The 23,624-nt window shown below is 38.0% G+C and overlaps 1 protein-coding gene across 2 annotated transcripts in view; it reads right to left on the reverse strand.

The window, feature by feature from the left end:
• Positions 1-23,624, reverse strand: part of MACROD2 (mono-ADP ribosylhydrolase 2) — a 1,311,577-nt gene that overhangs the window by 365,350 nt on the left and 922,603 nt on the right. For both annotated transcript variants that reach the window (XM_073339563.1, XM_073339564.1), the window contains one exon: positions 1,838-1,911. In XM_073339563.1, the coding sequence (XP_073195664.1) occupies positions 1,838-1,911 (74 nt within the window). The remainder of the gene's footprint in view (positions 1-1,837; positions 1,912-23,624) is intronic.

A 23,624-nucleotide genomic window follows, 5' to 3' on the forward strand; every position in this document is an offset into this window, starting at 1 on the left:
GGCAAAGGCAGGGGTTTCTAAGAGCCTGGGGAGGACATTATATCAAGTTAATTGAGGGAGCTAGAAAAGGGCTGGGGCAGCACACTGAGTCAGAGAGGAGTAGGAAGTAGGAGACAGAGAAGAAGCCAACAGGACACAGGAAAGGTTCAAATATAGGTCAGGCAAGGGACAGACATAAGGGAGGGTACAGATAACATCCAGGGAAATAGATATTCTTTGTGTCTTAAAAACAATAGCCCAAGCCATAGAGCAAGATGAGAAAATGGCTTTTGTCTAAAGAACCCTTGCCCATCTGTTTTACTCTAATTTGCAGTCTACTTTGCCAAAAGAAGTCAGGCTCCCTGAAGCACCATTAAAATAAAAATGATTAGGAAGGGAATTGAAGCAGATAGTACACACGAGTTGTGAGACACACAGATTTAGTTCTGGAAAATGAAAGGTTGTTTGTTTGGTTTTTTAGATTTGCGGTAAAAAAGCACAAAACTGAAATAGGATCAGGCAAAACACTGAAAATGCATAGGGCTGACTGGAATATTTTCAGTTTCTACCATTACATCTGTTTTAGGATTTAATAAACCAGATACAAGTAGCCCAGACTTTCAAAAATACAAGTATAAAGTTAGACTCCTAAGGCAAAGTTTAGACACCTAAAAAAATGGCCAGATTTTCAAAAGGGCTGAGCATCGAGAACTCCTATTGACTTCACTGCTGGAGTCTTGAAGACCCGTGGAACTTTGGAGAGTCAGGCCAGTTTTTTAGGGACTTTAATATGGACTTCAGAGCATAACTTTGGTCATCCATTTTAAAAAAAACCTCAGCATACAATTTTTGCATTCAACTCTAAAGTTGCTGAAAATAACTTGCTCAATTTATCACTTAATATCCCTGAACGATCTTGGTAAACAGAACCCCAAATATACATTTCCAGCTGAAATATCATATAGATGATTATTTAGGAAACCATTCTAACCTGAGCTATGCAAAATTAAACATTTTGTGAGAAAAGTATTAAACAACACTAGACACTTGGAAATCTGCTGGCTGTCAAAATATGGAAACAGGCACGTCTTAAATTTAAGACATCATGATTATTTTATTCATTCAGTCACTTTTTTTCTGCTCATTTCTCCAGTGCAGTGCCACTTAACATATTCCATCAGAGTTAAGAAGACAAAAAAGGAAGAAAAGAGAAACAGAACAGGAGGTATGGAAAGCATTTTGTTTCATAAAAAAAAATAACCATCATGACAGTGTAGTTGTGGAAGTAGTTCAGGTCTGTTAATGTTTGACATAAGTGTGAAATTTTAAGTAAGTAGACAGTTTCCAATGAAAAGTAATAGTATAATAAAGTGAAAGGAACCTAAAAATTAATAAACTCAGAGATTATTTTCATCATAAAGCTCTTTGGTATAAACCAGCTCCTAAAAAACTACTGTCCCTGGTAGCAGTTCCATTGAAGCCCATTATATACATTCCCTTTACAGGATTCTCTTCATTATTATATGAAAACTTTGTCTCTCAGGGACAACTTTACGCAGAGGATGCTTTACTTTGCATAAGAGCATCACAATGCACAGTACAATGCACAGGAAATGCACGGTATTGTTTCAAATAGAATATATTTCCCTTTAGCCTCCATATAGCTTATTAAATATGATAATACTCCTGGTATATACAGTCCAAACTACCACTGATGTTACGCACCTGCTTTGTTGTATTTTACATAGTCCTAATTTCAAAGGATCAATTGCATACTTATTGATATGCTCTTTCACAATTTTGGGTCAAACTAAGTAATCCTGAAATCTGATCAGGAAAGTTTTCTTTCATTACATACCTCATTGTGATTCTTGTTCAACCATTCCTTAATAGTGGTAAGGGCAATAACAGCAGCAGGCTCATTTGGAAAACCTGAACAAAGAGTGGAAATAAAAAGAAGAAAGAGGTAAGTTGTGTGTGTATAAAAACATACGAAAAATATAAAAGATCTGATAATGTCAGGTGCGACAATGACTTTTATCAGCAGGAGCTGGGGATTATAGTTGGTAAAAGTTTTCCAAATTTAAATTTTTCGATAAAGTTCTTTATCAACATTTTGAGTTTAAAGAAGGATGATTTGCAGTTTTTTAATGAAAATACCATCCCTTTTTTATTCCAGGCATATACATAGTCAATTTTTTTGGAATTTTGAAGTGTTAAATTAAAAAAAAAACATGGCAAGTTTTTTTACCCATATTTTGATCAACTCTATGTGGCAAAACTCTGTTATTCAAGAGCGGTAGAGTACAGGTCATACCACAGAACTGGAAATAAAACCTTTATATCACACAAACATGTATTATGTTTATGCTTCATAACATATAGAAAAACTATTTTAGAAATATCTTAAGAGTTTTTAAAAATCTACTTTTTAAAAAATCTAGTTGCCTGTAAAACCATGAGTCCAACTCTGAGAGCCTCATAAGGAGGAAAACAAATGAAATTATGGGTTGAATGTGACTGAGATGTCAGAAGTGCTAGACAGAAACACCTTTATCACAGTTTGGTATACATCAGTGTACATGTATAGTATTTTACACTTTATTCACACACCCCATAGGTGGAACCAATTCCCCACTTCCTGAAAGTGAAAAAAGAAAACCCTCAATGGCCTTGATTGTCCATTGCCTTGCAGCTTAATGGGCCTAATTCTCATCGGTACTAAGGGTACATTTAGACTCACGTTAGGATCTCATTAAATTGCCAGAGCAGTGACCATGACATTTAAGGAAACTCACTCCTTCGGAATTATTTTAGTTTCTGTGCCTTAATGTTAGCCAAACAGGAAAAATTATTTACATGCTTCAAACCAAGTGTCCATTCACTTTGAGTCGTGTCTCCATAACATCATTTCCCCAAAAGAAGGATTTTACTCTCATCAAGTGCACAGTTTTGAACTGACAAATCACACGTCTACTGTCTATTAGTTTAATAGGTTAAAACACAAACAGACATTAATAGCACTTGATTAATATTAACATTCAATATATGCAAACATTGTATGTTTCCTATTAAAGCATAAACCTTTCCTTTTAGGGCCCAAAACCAGAGAGGTGCCAAAGACCTTCTACCCTTATTGAAATCAATGGGAGTCGATCAATGGGGTCCTCTGCAATTTGCCGGTATGATCCCCTAGGGTTGCATGTCCTTGAAACATTTAACAAGGACGTTATTAAGTTTACTTGGGCCTCCCTCAGTGCAGTCGGCTGGACTTGACTTCTCGAGGTCCCTTTGAGCCCTACATTTCTATGAGTCTATGACTCTAAGTTATCAACACAATTTCCTCATACCACAAACCAATGATCAGTTCTATTTTCAATTAACAGAACTCAAAACAGGCTCTTCTTAACAGTATCAGAGGGTCAAATTCTACTCTATTTGAACACTGGTAACATTGACGTCAAACAAATGTGTGCAAATGCACCCCAGGGAAGAATCCGACTCTTTGTATGAATTTCATTTCAGTTGGGTAACAGACATCTATTACATGCAAATTAATAAAACCCTTCCTAACAAACCAGGCTAGCATTTCCCTGCCTTGTATTTGACATGTCTGCTTGGGCACACAATGGTTGGGTAGTAATGCCAAGCATATTTCAGACATGTAAATTTTACCATTGCTTATACATGGAATATTTATTTACAGAACAAGTTTCCTTCTAGCAAGATTTACCTTTAAGACTTGATTTTCCTCCCCACTGCAGGGTTCTTGCCCAAAGCTGCGATAAAATATTCTCAATTTTATGGAATTATAAATCTCTGAGTAAATTGTACATTATTTAGAAAAATGCAGAAAAATGCTTCCATACTAACTAATCTTAAATAGAAGTTGATCTACAAAATTGGTGCTCAGTTACCACTACTAAATAGCCAGAATGTGAAAGAAACAGCTTGGGGAACAAAATAAAAACCCTAACCTCTATTCATGATTTCAAGAACTATCTTAAAATCTATAGGAGACTTTTAGGACCACTGTTACCAAAAAAATAAAATAAACCTAATTATTTTACACATTTTTTCCTGGTGATATTACTGAAAAAGATAATCACGTTGGCTTTAGGCATAACTGATGAACAACGAGAGAAGGATGGAATTTCACTTGCTATTTTGTACTCTCTCAGCACAAAAGGCCCTACATGTGCTTGAATTCAGTGAACATGAAAACATTTTGCTTTATAGACTTAGGTGAAGGGAGATGAAATGCAATGTGATCTTTTAAAACATGCTTTTGTTTTGTTTTTATCTTAAATCTGCATTTCTCAGCCACAACAGTCCTTGTCTGCTCACTCCCACCCTCCCTCCCACAGACATACCGTTTCCTTTCTGCAAAAAAGCAATCTCAGTGAGCACGTGGGAATCAAATTACTTGAAAGAAATGAGTTTGAGGAGCGTCATGGTTAACCAATTGCTGGAGCAGCAGCTTAAACAATTCTGACTAACAGCTCAATTTCACAAAAGATAAAACAGATAAAGTAATAAGATCGACATTGGCCCATATTACTGCGGTGAGTGTTCCTCCAGAATACTGAAAAGGACAAAGGCACAAAAAGCCAAGGGAGCATTAGCCATAAGGTACAAGCAAACTCCGTATCCACACAGCACATTATTTGAATTATTTGGGGGAGGGGTAGTATTTCTCTTGTGAAGTTTAAATTTAATTTACAAGAAAAAAAGTTTATTTCCACACACAGCCGCTAATATGGAACTGTTTTCCCCAGATTCTCCAGTGGCTAAAATGGCGGCATCTTGGAAATAATACTGTGCAGCAATGTAAAAACATTGAGAGCCATCTTAGGTGAAATGGAAATTTTGATCCGACCTTCACCATTCTGCTGGGACTGCGAATTACCACTCACATTCTGTTAGCAGTAGCCATTTTAAAATCTTTTCCTTTCCATATAGCAATATTCCTATCACAGTTGGCAGGGGCTTACGTTGCACCCACTAGGTTAAAAGTGCTGGCACGCTGTATAAATACGCTGATGAATTTCTGCTGACTCACTGAGATAGGTGTGGCTCATTAATCCTACATTGGATTTAAGATGGTAGAAGGAACTAGGGTCTGAGACAGAAAAAACTCTAGGCTAGGCTGAGCTTTGTTCTCCTGTTGTTATTTCACACTGCTTATAAAAGAATTCCAGAAAGTGGGGTGAGCGTGGGCACTCACCCTGTGCATTTGTTTTGTGCCAGACCGGGAAAGGACTTCAGCCATAACTATGCCATGGATGCTACAGTGACATAGCTCCTGTGGTGCGGATGCTGACTACAGCGAGAGAAGGGGGTTTTCCATCACTGTAGGAACTCCACCTCCGCAAGTGATGGCAGCCAGTTTTGATGGAAGCATTCTTCTATCAACCCACTTGCATCTACACTGGGGATTAGATTATGTCCACGTAGCAGCACTCAGGGGTGTGGAGCTGTAGCTATGTCAAACTTTTAAATGTAGAGCAGGCCTAAGCCTATTCACACTTCCCTGTAAGTTTCTTCTTCTATTATCCCAGAATATTAACATTAATAAAAGACTCAGAAGCTGCTATACATACTTGCTCAGTCTTCACAGCCACTGGTTTCTTTTCATACTATTTGAGACTGGCTAGCTGTCTGTCTTTAGCGAATATTGGTATATACGCTGATATGTTCATTCTCTTGATTTCCAAAAGTGTGTTATCAAAAAAGGTGCATGTCATAAAAATACACTTTCAATTGCTAATTTAAATAAGAAGAGAATCAAAAGGATCTTTCATCAGTTTTGCCCTTACAGGCTCCCTACTTTTAAAAAAACCAGTTATGACTAGGGCTGGGTGGAAAAGAAGAATTCAGCTGTGTAAAAAAAATTTGAGGTTCCACCATTTGTTTTCATTCCTATGTGGAACAAAAATGAGACTTTTCAATAATTTTCATTAAAAAGGAGGAGGAGGAGAAAACCCACAGCCACAGGCATAGTTTGCAAGCCTTGGGTAGGTGTGTCCCCTCCCCCACGCACAGCCCTGTTGGCCTGACTGGAGCTGTCTCCCCAAATATAGAGGTCAAACTACTCCGATGTCACAGCAGACTACACCCATAGATCAGTAGATTGGCCTGGGATGTGGGGGACCCAGCTTCAAGGATCTTCCCTGCCTTTCGCTTGGGAACAGGGACCTGAACCTAGGTCTTCCAACAGCCCAGATGGGCTATTGGCTTTTCTGGGCACTCGTTCTCAATTCCATCCTGCATCTGAGAAGCCTTCCCAACTGAAGTTTCATTGAAATTAAAACATTTCAGTGAAAAGTTTCAGTTTTGATAAATCGTCTTCTTCGAATGGAAAAAAGTGTTATCAAAAAATTCCCAACCAGCTCTCCTTATGAATGAACTGCATCCTTTATACATCTTTGCATATATCTATTACCCTTGGTGACAGCCTGTGAAAGCTTCAAAGATCTTCAAACATACATGCTCTGGTATCTGTTTCAGGACATTTTATCTTCTTTCTTTCTGGGAATTACAACAGTGACCAGCTAAATGGTTTCTGAAACAAATTCTGTGCTATGCAAGCTGTTCCAACTACCATTGTCCTAATTCTCCTGAGGAGAGATGATAAAAGAATTACTCTGAATCATTTGAAAGAGATTATATAAAAGAGAAGCAGATCTTTTTAGGGAAGGAGGATGTTGAGTAGTGGTGAGGTGAAAGGGATGGTCGTTGAGGATATATGTTGGGGTCTCCACTCTATCTTCTGTTATTTCCTGGAAAATGATTAGCATGATTTACTCTGAGGACAAAGAGAGAGCACAAAACTCCCCTCCTTCATTAATTTATGGAGAACCTGATGAAATTCCCTGTGGTCAGACACTCTGGGGTAAATATTCAGCTTCTTGTGCTGTGGGAATTTACCAAAGGAACATCCATGCTATTGTTAAATGGTATTGCATGCCTAATTTGCCTGTGCAGTATGTGGAAAATGTCCAGTGAGTAACAGTATAATGAGGATTTTGTGGGAGAATATTAATGGAGTTCTATTTTAGTGACTTTGAGATTGTACAGAGACACTAAGGGTTTTATTACTTAGGATTGACCCAGAGTAAAGTTAAGTACTAAGGGTGAAAAATGTTACTGTCAGTTAATATGCAACCAAACCAGCCTATTAACAGCACACACAAATACTAAATAGTCCACATTTAATATGATGCACTTCAAGATGATAGAAACAGGCAATTTCAACTAGCATACAATTTTAACTGAAACAAATGTCTGGGAAGAGATTCACATCAATGACTTTAAACAATGGATAAGTGGCAAACTTAGTCAGTTTAATGGAGAACTCCTAGTGTTGTCTATAAACCTACCCATAGTAGGAAATAAGTCTGAAATGGAGCTTGCAAACATAATCCATCCGCTGTATAGCTACCGATTCATTTCAGACAGCTTCTTACTCTCTTGTGGCTTCTAAAAAAGGGATCTCTTTGTCCTTAATACAGTAATTTACATATTTTAATGCTTTGCTTTCAAACAGTTATGAAAGAGAAGTGAATACAAGTCTGGACAAAGTATTCTTATGAGTCTCTGATAATCAAAAAAGTAACTAGGATGGCATGTTTCTGTGTGCAGCAAGATGTGCTAGTTAGTAGATTTCTACTATATTCGCAAATCACACCTGATTCCTGCTGTTTTATCAATATGAAAAGATAAACAGAATATCTTATATTTGTTTTACAAACTTTTCAACTCTATTCAATAATGTTGAAAGTAAAATCTAATACCAGTAACTCAATAAATCATTCTGATGTACTTTGCAATTACACACAAACTATTTCTGCAGGCATTATTTTTGGCTGGTTAATTTTGCCAGTCGTGAAGTGTTTAGTATGTAGCAATGAGAAAAAGCAGCAGCTGCTGGTGGTGTTGGTGTAGCAATAAAGACAATTTTCCAGGTTCATCTTAAAGAGGTGTTCAACATTCACCCCAAAAATGTTCTGAAACCACACACTGATGCATGTGGGATGAAAATGTGTTCTGAATACACAACCGAACAGTGAACAACTGAGCTTCACTATGGTCATGTGGATTAAGCTTAGCTATTGAGGGCATTGGAATCATAATAGTACAAGTCTATCCATCAGATATGATTGTGTAAAGAGACAAGAGAGCCATATATGATAACCCTACCTCAGGCATAGCTTGCAATACCTGCAGTTGTCCTTCAGCTGTGAAAATTGCAAGATCATAATCACCTAGCTGGGGTAACTCATTACAACGGTAAATCTGACCTTTTTGAAAGCAAAGATGCTAGTGTTTTACCAACTAGCTTGGGCCTTTTTGCCAGAGGCATGAGATGACTCGTTGACATGCATGCTGCTTGCTCGGCCATTTTTCTTGGTATTGATTTATATTCTCACCTTGAAAAGAAAGTTTGGATCAATCAGAGTAGAGGAGAGGGATAGGACACATGGGCTTTCTGCCAAATGAACTATTTTCTTTACCTCACACAGCCACAACGTACCTCACAACTGCTCCCCACTCAAAAACAAGTTTCTCTCACTAATATCACTGAATGCAACATTTGTAAAACAGTTACTTCCCTGACATCTAGGTCACAAGGTTGCAGACATATTAGTGTAGGTTGTGGCATGTACCAAGGTGACAATTAATTAGCAATTGTGTCAAATGCCACCACAGCCAAAAGAAATATAAGAAATCTCACATAATGCATATGTGAAAATTTCTCAAGAAATGATCATGGCTCACTATTCCTGTTAAGCAGGGGAATGTGCCTTTTAAATCTCTCCTCCTCAGAAAATTCATGACCTCACCAGCAGCAGCTGAAAACTAAATAAACTTTTGAAAGAGTGATTGCAAATACATTCAACACAACTCACAGATGGTAAGCGGGCAGTTGGTAGAGGCTAATAATTACAATAAATATGAACCTAGGAAATCCAGTGAGGAAGCAGATTGAACCAAGCCTAACCCAAAATGCTCCCAGAGTGTGCAGTGGATTGAAAAAAATTAAGTACCCTCCCCTCCTAACGAGCCACGCTCTGGACAAATGGATCACCACAGGTTCAGCCGCACCAAAGAACAGGTATCAGAAGGCATCAGCATCAAACAGACAAGCAGGTGTCACTCTCCTTATCTGACTAGCAAAAGCAAGATAATTTGTGGGCCGAGACACACTGACTTTCCTTACAACAGGGTGGCTCAAGCAAAGCCTGTCAGAGAAATAAACCAATGTGGACTGATTGTTAGACTGAGAGTAATCTCTTGTCAAATCAGCATGGCAATCTACATTCATCATCCTGAATTTCCGCTATTTTGTCTGTAAGTGTTGCTAGGCAGAGCAGTGTCTACGATTTCAAGCTAAGGGGTCAACTAGAGATCAGTGTCTCAGGCCAGTCTACACCTAAAAAAGGTACAAGATAAAAGAACATGTCAGCAATTGTACCTATTAAACACACATTACATTTTGTCCAAATTCATTCTACGTGGTATATTGATATTCTAAGGAAATTAAATGACATTCTAATCACATTAACAGCACAAGGTGAACATAGGTACCAGATACTATCGTTATGGGAGACATATGAGCAAGTAGCGATAGAGAGTAGAGCGAGGCAATTTTTTTCAGATGAGTCATTCATTAGCTGGAAAATGTAGTTTTAGAGAGACCAGACTATTTGTGAATTCAAGTTGAATTTGGCAAGGAGTTTCAGAAAAAAGAAATTGAAAATGTTGTTTTGTTTAGACACTTTCAAAAGAAAACATTTCACCTTTGTTTCAGAATAATGGTTTGCGTAGGAATTGAGCTCGATTCATTTAAAGAAAAACAAACAAGGGAATAACCACGCCTAAAACCTAAACTAAACAAAAAATCTGGGGGAAAAAATTCATTTAACCTGAAACTGGTTTTTTTCAGTTCCGCCAACGAACCCAAAAAATCATTTATTCCCTCAGCTCTAATAGAGAGACTACCACAAACATGCCATAAATTTCCATTGTGGAAAAGATGCAAAATGAAGTCTGTGCTTATGCTGTTTGATGTACTCATACTGTTGCTGTTACAAATTGTGGAATTTTACTGAAAGGACATATTTACACTGGCAACTGCTGAGAGATGCAGTTTTTCTATGAGTCGTAGGACATACGTTCATGCAGGAGACGTATTACAGTTCAGGTTTTCTGGAGAATCACATCTTTCTCTGCAAGAATATCATTTTTCTACAGTATGAGCAGTATGGGATTTTGGCTTAATTTCTCTTTAATGTTTGTAGAGAGCTTTGTGTAGTGGCCACGTCAGAGGTTCTTCAGTGCTCTAAAATTCCTTTAAAAAATATAACAGACAGGCTTCTCTTTGGAGCTACACTGATAATCAAATTGCTTCATAGTTGTGATGCTTAATGTGTTATGTAATGGATTTTTTCTTGCTCAGAGTATTTCTGAAATGCACATGGGAAGTGTTAGAACATCAGGCAGAGCACAATAGTGAAATAACAAAGGGAATGTCACCAAAACACTGAAAGGGGATTTTTGCAGCTCTCATTGCCCTGACAATGCAGGGCTGTATATGTGCAGTTAGAACACACACACACATAATGCAAATATTTAGTTAACTACTCCATATGAGAGAGAGTCTTAAATACGTACATATATATTTGTAGGTGTAGATATTAATATCAATCAATATCATGTGTGCGTATATAGATACATGCATGTGAGGGCAGATGCAATGTTTGTGTGTCCATACATAAATATTCAGACATATACACAATTATTCATTATTATTATGATGATTCATCTATATATTTCTAACTTCTGAACAAGCCAAATTGTCTTCCAAGCTTATGACATAATATAACAAAAAGTAATCTGAATAAAGGTGCAAACCACTAATCAACTGTGAAATCTCCATCATACACTGAATTGAACAGCAATAGGACACTGGCTTCATGTATAGTTAAGATTCCAAAAGATTAAACAGCCATTTCTATCCACTGATTTAAATGCATATGCCTTGCTGTTCTTTATTGAACAAAAGTGTACAAAAAATGATCCCACTTTCCCAAAGTGTACCTGCCTACACTGCAAAGACATATATTTAGAGATAAATATATATAGTCTATAGTACTGTAAATCCAATCCATTCACACAAACTCTAAATGACTATAGTCTAGAGAAGTGGTTCTCAGCCATCTCCCTACTGGCACAACCCGAGGACCCTCCTCCCTTCTAGTTGTGATCTAGCCAGGACAAGCCTGCCACATAGCAATATAGGAAGGATAGAGCGCTCATAACTCCGAGACACCTATGCCTCCCTAGCCTAGAGTTGTATAATTATGCTTGTAGTACGTATCCAGAGTAGCTATGTATCTGCTTTATAGTAAGGGGGGGAAATATTCTAAAAAAATAAACAGAGATAGAATACAACTTCATTGCACGAGCAAGCCAGTTGGCCTACAGACAGTTAGTGGAACACTAGTTTTATTTCTCAGTGGATTCCTTAGGTGAAATCTCGGCGCCAATGAACTCAATGACAAAACTTCCACTGGCTACAATGGGGCCAGAATTTTACTCTTTCTGTCCAGAGGCAAAAAAAAAAAGCCCACATCTCCTGTCCATCGGCAGATCCATTAAACTATCCCACCCTTGCAGGTCTCTCTCTTTGCTATCCTGTAGAATAATGAAATTATACATGGACAATGGCTAAAAATATAGAAAGAAAACAAGCTGCTCAATTCCACTAAAGACTTGGGGGAAAAAAAAAGTGACACCTTAGCCTTGTCATATCAGCACTGCCCTTTAAAACCACTTCCACGGTCATTTTGGCTATTCTGCTTTCTAGTGCAGCCCTGAAACCTAGTAGGATTATCAGAAAGCAACAGAGTACTCAGTAAAGGCTCTGCACATACGAGAAGAAACAAAGAAGTGTGGCATTATTTCTACTGAAGCACAGTTCTTATCTCCTTTCTAACAAGACTGCAAAGAAAATCAAAGATTTCCCAAGAGAGCATTGGGAGCTAGGTAAAAAATACACACATGCTTAGTGCCTTCTGAAAAATCAGAAACAAAAATTTCCTTTTATCATTTTCTCCTAAAGTCTTATTTGGAAAACTGGAAAGACGTTACAGTACCCTGACCCCGGGAAGGCTGGGTGAAAAGCAAGATACTATCTGAGGCACATTTAATCTAGTTAGTTTGCTCTTTTAACAAATGCAGTATTGATTTTAGGTTTCTCTATATTATTCAGACTGATTTTTCACCTTGCCTACAGTAGTGATAAAAACATAGTAAAGGGTCACACAGACCAGCAGTTACTTATTCAGAAAATCTACAACAGTTGAAAGCTGAAATGCTTCCAGAGAGATATGAGCTCAAAAACGCCACTACATTTTGGAAGAAAGAAAGAAAAAACTTCCTGTATTCAGTACTTACAATGGCCACTGTTTTTCACTTCATATTAGATCATTCTGTATGATATCAACCTCCACTACATAAAATGCTAAAAATGCATGTGTCGTACGTCTGGCATGACATATCCCTGCATTATCTCAACATTTTCTGCATCAAATTTTAAAGGAGGGAGAATTTTTCTCCTCACCTAGATGCAGTAATTCGTTCAGCATAATTTTTGTAGAAATCATTTACTTGGCAAGAGATGAGATCCATCTGGAAATATATATAGATATAGATATATATTTTTATCCCGTCGGTTTACAACTATATTCACTTTTCTGGGGTACTGTATATATCAGCAGTTGGTCACTTTGCTCCGGCTACTTAACTTCTTTCTCGGCCATATTGTACAGATTTTGGGAGCTCAAAGCAAAGTATGTGGACCCATCCTGCAGTGAGTCTTCATTTACTCCAATGCTACATTTAACATTTATTGATTGTACTGTACAGGATATCAGTCACATTCCACATCAAAGATTAAATAGATTTAAATAGAAACAGTGCTACAGGATAGCATCCTAGGAAAACCTACTTTAAACAATGAAGAAAAGGACAACAACATACTCACAATGTAAGACCCTGATCCTGCAAACAAGCATGTGAATAAATGTACTGCTCTCTATAGGACTACTCACATGGGCAAATGTTTACAAGATTGTATAATAGACCAAAATATAATCATTTCTCAGAAAATCTCCAAAAGGTTACATTTATTCTCCCATCTCCTGGGCTCTTATTTTTAGGGTGGTTTCTCATTTACACAAATTGTATTATTTACACCCACTTTAGGCCCTTTTACACAGCCACAGCATCATAAAGGGAACTCAGTGTAAATGAGAATTCAGTTCTTCATCTCCAATATTGGTTAGATTATTGTGTTAGTCAAATAAACTAATAATGGCCTAGGTTTTATCGTGTTCCTCGTGCTTTAAAAAGATCATAAAATTAATTGTCAAACAACAATTTTAAAAAATATTATTTTCTGCTAACATCTATAATTTGCATTTCACTCCCAATTATGCAGTTTCTGAATCTTCCATACTTCAATCAAAAAGGAAATTAAATAAGTAGTTAATAGCACTTCCAATCCTACAAGTTCAAATCCAATTTACTCTTGATATGAACTTTAAATCTTATTAACACTGGTTTTAAATAGCATATCCAGCGTGTACCCAAAATAGTTGTCAAAGTATGGTGCTGAAATTTTTTAGCATCATTATACTAGCAAACTGTGTTTTGCTTTAGTGGATAACCGAAACTCCTCTCACTTATGAAGATTTATCAGAACAAAATGTCAAAATCTCTGTTCTTCCCAACCTCAGCAAAGCCTGACCCTTAAGTGGAATCATTTAATTTGTCAGAGGATAACCCTTCAGGAAAAATAAATTGGCCATTTACCATACATTCTTTTACAAGTTATTCTGCAAACGTGTCAATGTAAATAAGCATAGACCCCAGTTAGAAAGATGGGTTATATCTGAAAAGAAAGGATCTGAAAAGAAGCCACCTGAGGCTGGCTTGATCAAGCTGTGAAGACAGGGGCAGATTAAGACATTTCTATTGTTCGAGAGCCCAGTACAAATAAAAAGCTGGTGTGGACAACTGAAATTTAAATTACTTACTACCCGCCAGACAAGTTGATGACTTGCACTTAAAAAATCAGGCATTTTCAATGAGCCTTTCAGTGAAAACTGACCTGTTACCTCAATTTCCTTGTAAATGCAGCTGAGTGGCAGAAGAAATGAAGGGATTGCCCTACTACTTTGTCACATGTCTCCTGTGGTTCCACTCAGCTAATTATGCCCTTCACTGCAACTCAGGAAAAGCACATTTTCCAGCTAGACATCAATATTTTAGATATATGACAAATTGTCTTAGAAAATAAAATTCCTGGATTGAGTAGAGGACATGGGAAGTGGCAGGCATATGGCAAGAGAGTATGGAAGCCAGCAGAAAGTAGGGGAAAGCTTGTAAGCTTACTAGATAGAGAGACAGACAAACAAGTATTAAGCAGTGAAAGTAGGACTAGAAAGTGTAAAAGTGTTTACAATCTTAAAAAAAGAGAGGAAAACATAAAAAGGAGTCAGCTTTTACATTATTGATATGGAATGCAAGAACTATAATCAAGAGACACTATAAGGAAAGGCAATAATGGTGTTAGATAATTCAAGTTCCATTAACTTATCATAGTAAAAGGGCCTCTCACTCGATGCTATTATTTTCAGTGTATAATACAAAATGGCTTGTATCAATGCAACCAGGCAGGCTGACAGCAATTCCGGGCTGCAGGGCAGAACAGTCAATCAGCACTCTTCAGGCATGGCCAGCAGCCCCCCTGCGGAGCCCCTGGAGCAGGAGCCCCCTGCATGCCCGCCAGAAGCCCCCCCGCAGAGAGGGATCCTTCTGCAGCAGCCCAGCCATGGCAGGTGTCCCCCGCACGTGCCCAGACGTGGCGACCAGACCCCACAGTGTTTCAGCCACGGCAGGCAGTGGGGGGACTCCCTCACAGCAGCCCAGCTGTGACAGGCAGTGAGGGGACCCCACTGCAGCTCAGCCGCAGTGGGGACCCTAGAGTTCCCAGCCACTGTAGCGGGGATGAGGGACCCCAGAGCCCCCAGCTGGTGTGGGTGCTGGAACCTCCTCCCTCCCCATTTTGTCAGGGATATTTTTAGTAAAAATCACTGTAAAGGTCACAGGCTTCCATGAATTTTTGTTTATTGCCCATGATTTTTACTAAAAATACCGTGACAAAATCTGAGCCTTATTTATAAGGGCTAGGCCAACATCTCTAGGCTTAATGGAGTCAGCATAGGAGTAGAATGAGACACGAAACAGGACAGAGAAGGATATGGAGCCGGAATTGAGAAGAGATATGGCAGGATTCACTTAAATGGGAAACAAAAATAGATAAGTGTTCCACAGTAAATTAATATAGTAAATGCCCCAGGAACATGTATCTTATCCTACTGTCATTAAACAAGATTTAAAATAAAACACAGAAGAGACAGTGTAGGTATACAAGGGATTACAAAAGTAATCAAGAGTAACAGAGGGCACACATGGCATTAACACATCATGTGTTAGTGCTTAAAATAGGATCAAAATGATAACAAAATTGTAGGAAGTATAAATAGAGCAGTTAAATACAAATCAGAGTCAATTATACTACTACTGATAGAGATTAGATAAGACATGTTTAATTTACTGTGTTCACCACTTGTTGCCTTATTTAAAAGTATTTGACAAATGGAGAACACATTGGAGGGAGGGCAACTGAATGAAAGGGAGAATCAAGCATCTCAACGTCAAAAAGGTTACAGAAACCAGGTTTGTGTTCCTTAGAAAAGAGATTATGAGTGGGTCTCACTAAGATATACAAAATTCTCAGGTGAACAGAAAGCATAATTGCCAGAAGGCTATTTGAGCTACTGCAAACATAAAAACGAGGAAGTGTGAACTTAAGTGAAGAAAGCTCCACCAAAAAGGAATTTGGGAAGCAATTCTTTACACAGATAGCAATAGAAACAAGGAAAGAACTGCCCAGAGCAGCAATCAGTGCAACTTATATAAAGAGTTTAAAAATGAATTGGACAACTATTGGAAAGAAGAGTGACTGAGAAGTACCAGTGGTAGGCTCAAGGGAGCAGGGGTGGCAGATACACTAGTTTCTTGACTGTCTCTTGCTCTAAAATTGTAAATGTCTGACTTGGTTCCCATCAGTATCCAGGGACACTTTTGGGATCTTTCTTGTATCTAAATCATGTAAAAGATTTGAATAAAACTATTAAGTAGATATAGCAAATAACAGGGTTTGCTGTCACTTAAAAGAGATGTAGACATTTTAGGTAATGGAGTGACCATGTAGAAAACATAGCCTAATGGTCACAAATTGCACTTAAACTAGCAAGGAAGCATTGAATATATTAAGAAAGCATAGGTTAAATTAGAGTAGGAACACAGTGACTAGGAAAGAAATTGGGTAAGGTTCTGATAACTGCTCACATTGAGAAGTATTTAACTCAAGTAATCCCACTCATTTTAAGGGTAGCACAATGTGGCCTTCAGGATTTATGGATAAATTATTGCAGCCTTCAGTCTAATGATTTCCTGGAGTAAAACAGGGCAACATACCAGATTCAAAGGATTAAACTAATGTCTATGATTTAATGTAAGTGTTCTGTTTATTTATATGGGAATTATGGCCCTGATTCAACAAAACATTTAAACACATGTTTAAGTCCATCCCTATCCAATGCACAGCAGAGGCTTGAATAATAGGTTTAATTTTAAATATGTGCTTCAGTGTTTTGCTGACTTCAGGTCTACTAGGATGATCACCAATCTGTTGTGAGGAAGCTGTAATGGGTTTCATCGTTACTGGACAAGGGAAGACTATGAGACGACCTAATAGATGAATTCACAGATGTTAATAGTTTTTAATAATCTATATGAAAAATAAATATTGGGGAGTAATTTAAAACCAGGGATCATATAATGCAAGTTACAAAAATAAGAGAAAACATGGAATTCGAGCAGAACTATTCCATACAAAAAGTAGGAAACCCATGAAATGTGTTGATAGTAACGGTGATAATTGCAAATTAAAAAAATGAGTAGATAATGAGAAAACAACATGTATATGGAGAGAAAAGAATTTAGGACACCAGGCATGACAAAATGGGGAGCAAAGGTTGAAATATACTCAAAAAGAAAAAAGGTAAAGTGACCTCTTCTTGTCTGCTTAGAACACTGACATTGACAAAATTGGCTAAAGATGTTCATTTATTAAACAGAACTTCATTATCAAGAAAAATAATCTTGTTTAAAACAGGAAGAGTTCATTAAGTGATGAGGTAGTTTGGTTGGTTGGTTTTCACATTTACTGGCAATGTTGCTCATACAGAAATATTTCTATCAATTCCTACTCAAAAAGCATTCAACTACATTCCGGGGTCAAGATCCACATAAAATGTATGGTAATCATTGTGGCAAACCTACAAGGAGGTCAACTATAATAATAATAACAAAAAAACCCTGAAAAGACCAAAAATAATCTAAGAAAAGCTTAGAAAATCAATTCTTTTCCAACAGATGCCTGAAATCCCACTTCAGTGACTGCCCTTAATGAAATGGTTTTGAATAAACTCTGCAATTATTAAAGAAATAATAGTTAAATTTTTTGATGTGGATTGAATGCAATTTTGTAAAGCCTTACGTATTAAAAAATCAAGTATATTAAGGTTCCTAATAATCTGATTTGTCACATGTTGAATGTTCCACATTACTTCGATGCCAAATGTGATGGATTCTACTGCTGCTTCCGATTACCTATATTCAGTAAAATAGTGACAACTCATTAATCAGGCCATAGGACAACTGGTCTGGTCTGAGATGCCACAAAATGGAATTTTCATTAGGGATGACAGATAAACAATGCCAACATGCACACACATTATCTATATCATAGCTGACAATTTGATTAGAGGAGAGCACTGGGTCTAATGTATTTCTATTAAATGAACCTACTGGCTTCCAGTACATTAGTCTATACTAAAAGCTACCATGTTATAATCCACAGAGTACACAGAAAAATAAAAAGACTCATAGAGCAGTCCACAGTTATTAGCGAGCATCTAAGTAGCGTTATCATTTCCGCCCAGGGCCAAGGTCACATTTATTACTATGCAAAATGCAGTGACTTCTAGTATCTTTCTGGTTTTGGAACTGGGTTTTATTTCTCTAAAATGGACAAAAAAAATCTTCTCTTAATTGAGAGGGTTATTTAGCAATTATGTTGTTCTTTTTGCTCACCCCTGATAAGAGAAAAATAAAAGAATATAATCCACTAGTAACTATAGCTTGAAAAAAACTTGATTTTACTTTGCTGGTCCTGTTAACGGCAGCAGGTTAAAAAAAATGTTCGGAACTCATCATGGGCTGCTATATTATGTTTACAACCTACAATGAAAAGCATGGTTAAAAACCTATCAATGGTATAATATTTAGTACCTATTATGGACAGAAGCATAATACCTTATGGTAATTAAAGACATAAGAAAATGATTAATGTTCTTCGGCCATAAAGTGTATCAACTGAAAAGCTATTATGATTGCACTGTCGAAAGCTCACAGCCTACACTGGGCAATTGTCCTGATGAATGCAATTTACACGGATATATATTCTGCTTACAACTGATATTCATTTTTCAAACTTTGGTAATGATCTGGTCCATAAAGCTTAAACTATACACAAGGTACTGATCAATCTTGGAATATTTAATTAACTGCAATCCTAATATTTGGAACTACTTTTGTTTAACAGGTTCTAGGCCTTCTAATCGTGGCTTTTCTGCCGTTTGAATTCCAAACAGTTCATGGTATCACCCGTTCCTTTTCAGAAATGCTCTTCTAACATCATAAAAACAAAGGAATATGAAAGTGAATTCTGAAAACCTTTTAACTGTCTTTCAGCTGGACTGATGTATTCACATTTAACAAGAGGAATGATGCAATTACTACAGTCACAACCAAGATTCACTGGTGCATATTTAGGGCCCCAATTCAGCAGGGTGCTTAAGCATGACTAAACTTTAAGCACATGAGTAGCTGCACCGATGTCAATAGGACTACCCGTATGCTCCAGTATTTTGCGGAATCGGATAATTACAGGTTCTGTCAATATACTGTGTAGCAGGCCAAATTTCAGCAGCAGCAATGCAGATGCTCAGAGGGTGTGTCTGGTAGCATCTAAAATAATCTGTTATCAGCACCTCCTAACAACCAATGGACAGCTCTGTAGTACACTTAAAGACTGTACAGCCTAATTCTCATTTACACTAAGGCGCCTTTACATGACTCTGGTCAATTACATTTATATTGATTTTAAGTCCTGTTCACACAGCCAGAAAAGTGTGAAGGGGTGTTAGTGTATGAAAATGAGAATCAAGCCCTATATAATACACTGATAATCTCCCCGCCCAGCGTTAATAAGCACAAGTGACAGTAACCCATTTGAGAGTCTCAAGGAGTGGTTAGTGCTCCAGAAGTAGAGAGGAAGGTGACGGTATTGCTCTTATTGACCATACAGTGCATGTAGTCTCCACTGGATGGGTTTTACCATTGATAATCATATATGGAGTAGTAACTCAGTAGGAATTAAGTTCCAACATGAATCAGTCCTATGGAGGTTCAGATCATTCAGAACTATATTCAAGTACCCTTTCACACACTGAAAAGTACCTTATTCAACAAGTGGTCTAAATTAAGTCAATGGGACTACTCATTTGGTAAGGGGCTACTCAGTTTTAATAAGGAAATTTCACTTGCTCTTATTGAGCAGGAGAACAATCACAAAATGTGAGCATTAGATGATATTTTCTATGTGGATGCTGCAAAGCTGTTACACTTTTAGGTTTTGTCTTATTTTTCTTATGCTAATGGGCAAAGAAAATATACTAGAAAATTTTATTCCTCAATTCCCTATTATAGGTAAGCCCTTCACCTAAGCATTTAACGTAACATAAAAAACTTTACAAACCCCACTGAGATAAAATAAATACTGTGTTATTCAAAATTAAATTGGAAAGTGGAACCTGAGCCTGATGGGCAGAGACGGTGCAGCTGCCAGCCTGATTAGCCTGGGGCTATATACAGGCTCAGAGGAAGGAAGCAAAAAGGGGAGAAGCCAGAGAATGGAAGGAAAGGGGTAGCTCTCCCCTCCTGGCTCTAAGAAAGAGAAGCCCTTAACGGCTGGAACCCCCAGCAATATATGGTGAGAGGTGGTGGGTTTGCACTGTGTAAATAAACTGCACCGGTGACTGCTGAGCTAGAAGGTCTCCTCGTGATTTTTGGCGCAGAGCAGAGGCAGGACCAAGGGGGGCCCTGCTATGCCCTGTTACATCTGGCTTAGTCCAGCTGTGGATCTGGCCCAATATGTAATTCTGCAAAATAACACTAAACTAAGATCACAACAGTGGATAGTAAAGAACAACATCATGAAGAGGGGCACGACTAAAATAAAGCATCACATTCAGAATGCAACTTTTAGAAGTTATACACATGCTACATCATTTTCAAAAGCATGGCTAAAGAAAATAATTTTAATTATTTTACAAAAATGAGTCTATTTGACTGAAGACATTTAATTCATTTACGTTGCCACTTTTCTCTTTTCTTCTGTTATCCTGTTCATTGGATTAACAAATTGTCTTGGCAGGAGCCTGTTACCAATTATCATTAACGTGACAAAGATTTTCTGCGGTGGCCCCAACATTTCCACCTAAACCAAGAAGCCAACTAGCTCCCATGAGATCACACACCAAATCACTCTTCACTATTTAATGTAGGTGAGGTTATCTTCACTGATCTTGGAAACTAGTGCATGGTGACTCTTCTTTATCAGGACTAATCTATTCGAGCCTCGGTCTGCAGCACTGACTGACAAGGTACTGAACTGGCACTCAATAATTTATCACATCAGCCTAACCATAGGACTGCAAGCAAACACTTTGTTTATGGGTGGTACTGGTGACAGACACACCAAAGTGTCTCCTTGTTCCGTCCAATGGGGCAAGTTGAAAGATTAGGCTGTCAGGCAAGCATGAGGCCTCATTTGTCTTCTGTGCTGCATAGGTTGCCCCGCACTGCAGCCAACAGTTGGTTGTGATTAATTTGTCAAGGTTGGCTATACAATGGAAATGAAGAAATGGATTGCCAGTTAGATTTAGCCTTCTCACTGAATGCCCCTCAATCCAGTGCCATTCTACAGTAGTGACAGCTTAGAAATAAACTGAATTCAGCTCTAGTGAGCGGAAACCTGATCCTAAGTGTATTTTAAAGGAGTAGAAGGGGTGTACAAGGTGAATTTTTTTTCTATAAAAGCAGTTCAGTGGATGCTTGACTTATATGCCAGACTTGCTGTCAGGTACACAAAAAGGCTATCCATGTTTATTTTTGTAGTTAGCTTGTTAAAAACGCACTGAACTTTTGATTTAAAACTTAACAGTACACAACAAGGTGCACAGAAGATTTGTTTCTGAACACCTCACTCCGAAAAACCCTGAAGGAGAATTTAACATATATACCACTACTGCCAAAAACCCCCAAACTAACAATGTTTCTATTTTGTACAGAAGCTGTTAAATACATGCAGAATTCACGCTGAATCACACACCTAGAAAAGTGAATTCTGGCATTTAATGTTATTCATCTGTGATAAACCATCTGTGTTTTCATAATCTATTTTTACCTTTCATTAATGTATTTACTGCTGCAGAGAAGGTTATTTTTAAGCTGAAGACTAGGATCCCGGTGGGATGTATTAATGAAATAGGAAATAATTCCAGAGCTGCCAGAGCCTCTATATTTATTAATTCTTTATTTAATATATGTCACATACAGTAATCAGGTATGCTTTTAAGTATCAGGATTGGAGCCCCAATCCTGCAAAGACTTATGAGTGTGATTTAACTTTATGTACTATGAATAGTCTTCAGTAGGACTATGTAGATTGCATGAAGTTAAAGCATGTGCATACATGCAGTATCGGGACCTAACATTTAATGTTCTGGTGAAAATACTGCTGTTGATCTTTATAGCTCAAGGAAATCTCATTACATCTCTGGAATACCTATGTTACGCCATTAATTTGTTCTTGCATTATTGTCAAAAAAAGGTTGTCCACTGCTACTTTGCAAGGTCTCAGGTAGGGCATTTAGAAAAAAACTCCTCCAGACTGTTATCTTAAAAAAGCTGAGCCAAGAAAAGGAACACGATGACCAATTTTCAGAGTAGCAGCTGTGTTAGTCTGTATCCGCAAAAAGAACAGGAGGACTTGTGGCACCTTAGAGACTAACAAATTTATTTGAGCATAAGCTTTCGTGGGCTACAGCCTACTTGCAGTAAAAGAAATGAATAGCCTAAAATTCAACCGTAGGCTATTGAAACTGCTTTAGGTATGAGGAAAGAGAAGCTAATAGACAGGAGGATAGGAGAAATAGAAACAATAGAGATTAAAACGGATTTTAAAATTAACGGGACATAATATTTTCAATTCAACACCTCAAGCTGATGTATTCAGTGATGCTTTGCATTTTATAGACTATTTTAAAAATAAAGCAGCCCTGTTTTTTTATTTTCTGAAAATTCATCATGCTGTAGTAGACGCTGAATTTTCTTGTTGTCACTGAATTTTTGTTGCTGATACTGAATTTTCTTGAGTGTCACATCTCCAGACAGAAGAAAGGTGAATAGGTTCTCAGTATTCCGTAAAACACAGTGGATTAAGCAGGTGCTGAAGAGATAAAGTCAGAATCCATTTCCAGGCCTAAATTGAGCTATCATTTACACAACCAACTACCACCAATTGGAGGCGGAGGAACTACTAGATCAGAGTGGCCAAACTTACTGACCCTCCAAGCCTCATATGACAATCTTTAGAAGTTCGCGAGCTGGGGCACACCTGCCAGGAGCTCAGGGCTTCTGCCCCATGGGAGAGGCACCTGCCAGGGCTTCAAGCTTCAGCCCCACTGAAGCTTCAAGCACTGGCAGGTGCACCCCACGGAGCTGAAGCCCCAAGACCCCCCCCCCCCCGCTGGGCAGAAACTCCTACCCCACTACCAGGCAGGGGTCCCGAGCTCCCCCAGCCCCCAAGTCTGGTGGTATGTGGAGAATAGGGGCTTGGGGGGGGGGGGCTTGGTGAGTCATACTTTAAATGTAAAAGAGCCACATGTGGCTCACAAGCCAGAGTTTGGCCACCCCTGTACTAGAATATACCTTCTAAAACAAGACCCCTGTTTGGAAACACTAACAGTTATTCATTATAGTGCACTGTCTGACTTTTTTTTTTAAATTCTTTCTCTGCCTCAACTGCAGTTGCTCTTTCCAATGATGTATGGCAGCGTTCCTATCTAGCATAGGGATAGAAAAGGCAAGGAGCATGGAAAGGAGAAGCACCTATTCTTGGCTCTCAGGTATTTCGATTAGGCACAGAAAAGAAATCCGCTGTGTCGTTTTTTTATTGTGTTGCTGCACAATGAGCTAGTACTTGTCATAATATTAATACGTTAGATGTGTTACATAAAATCCCTAGTATTCAAGTGTACATCTCCCTCCACCCATCAGAGAGATTTTGAAGGTCACTTACGACTTCCCCTTTATTTGCC

Source organism: Lepidochelys kempii, chromosome 3 (genome assembly GCF_965140265.1).
Source record: "Lepidochelys kempii isolate rLepKem1 chromosome 3, rLepKem1.hap2, whole genome shotgun sequence".
Lineage (NCBI taxonomy): Eukaryota > Metazoa > Chordata > Testudines > Cheloniidae > Lepidochelys > Lepidochelys kempii.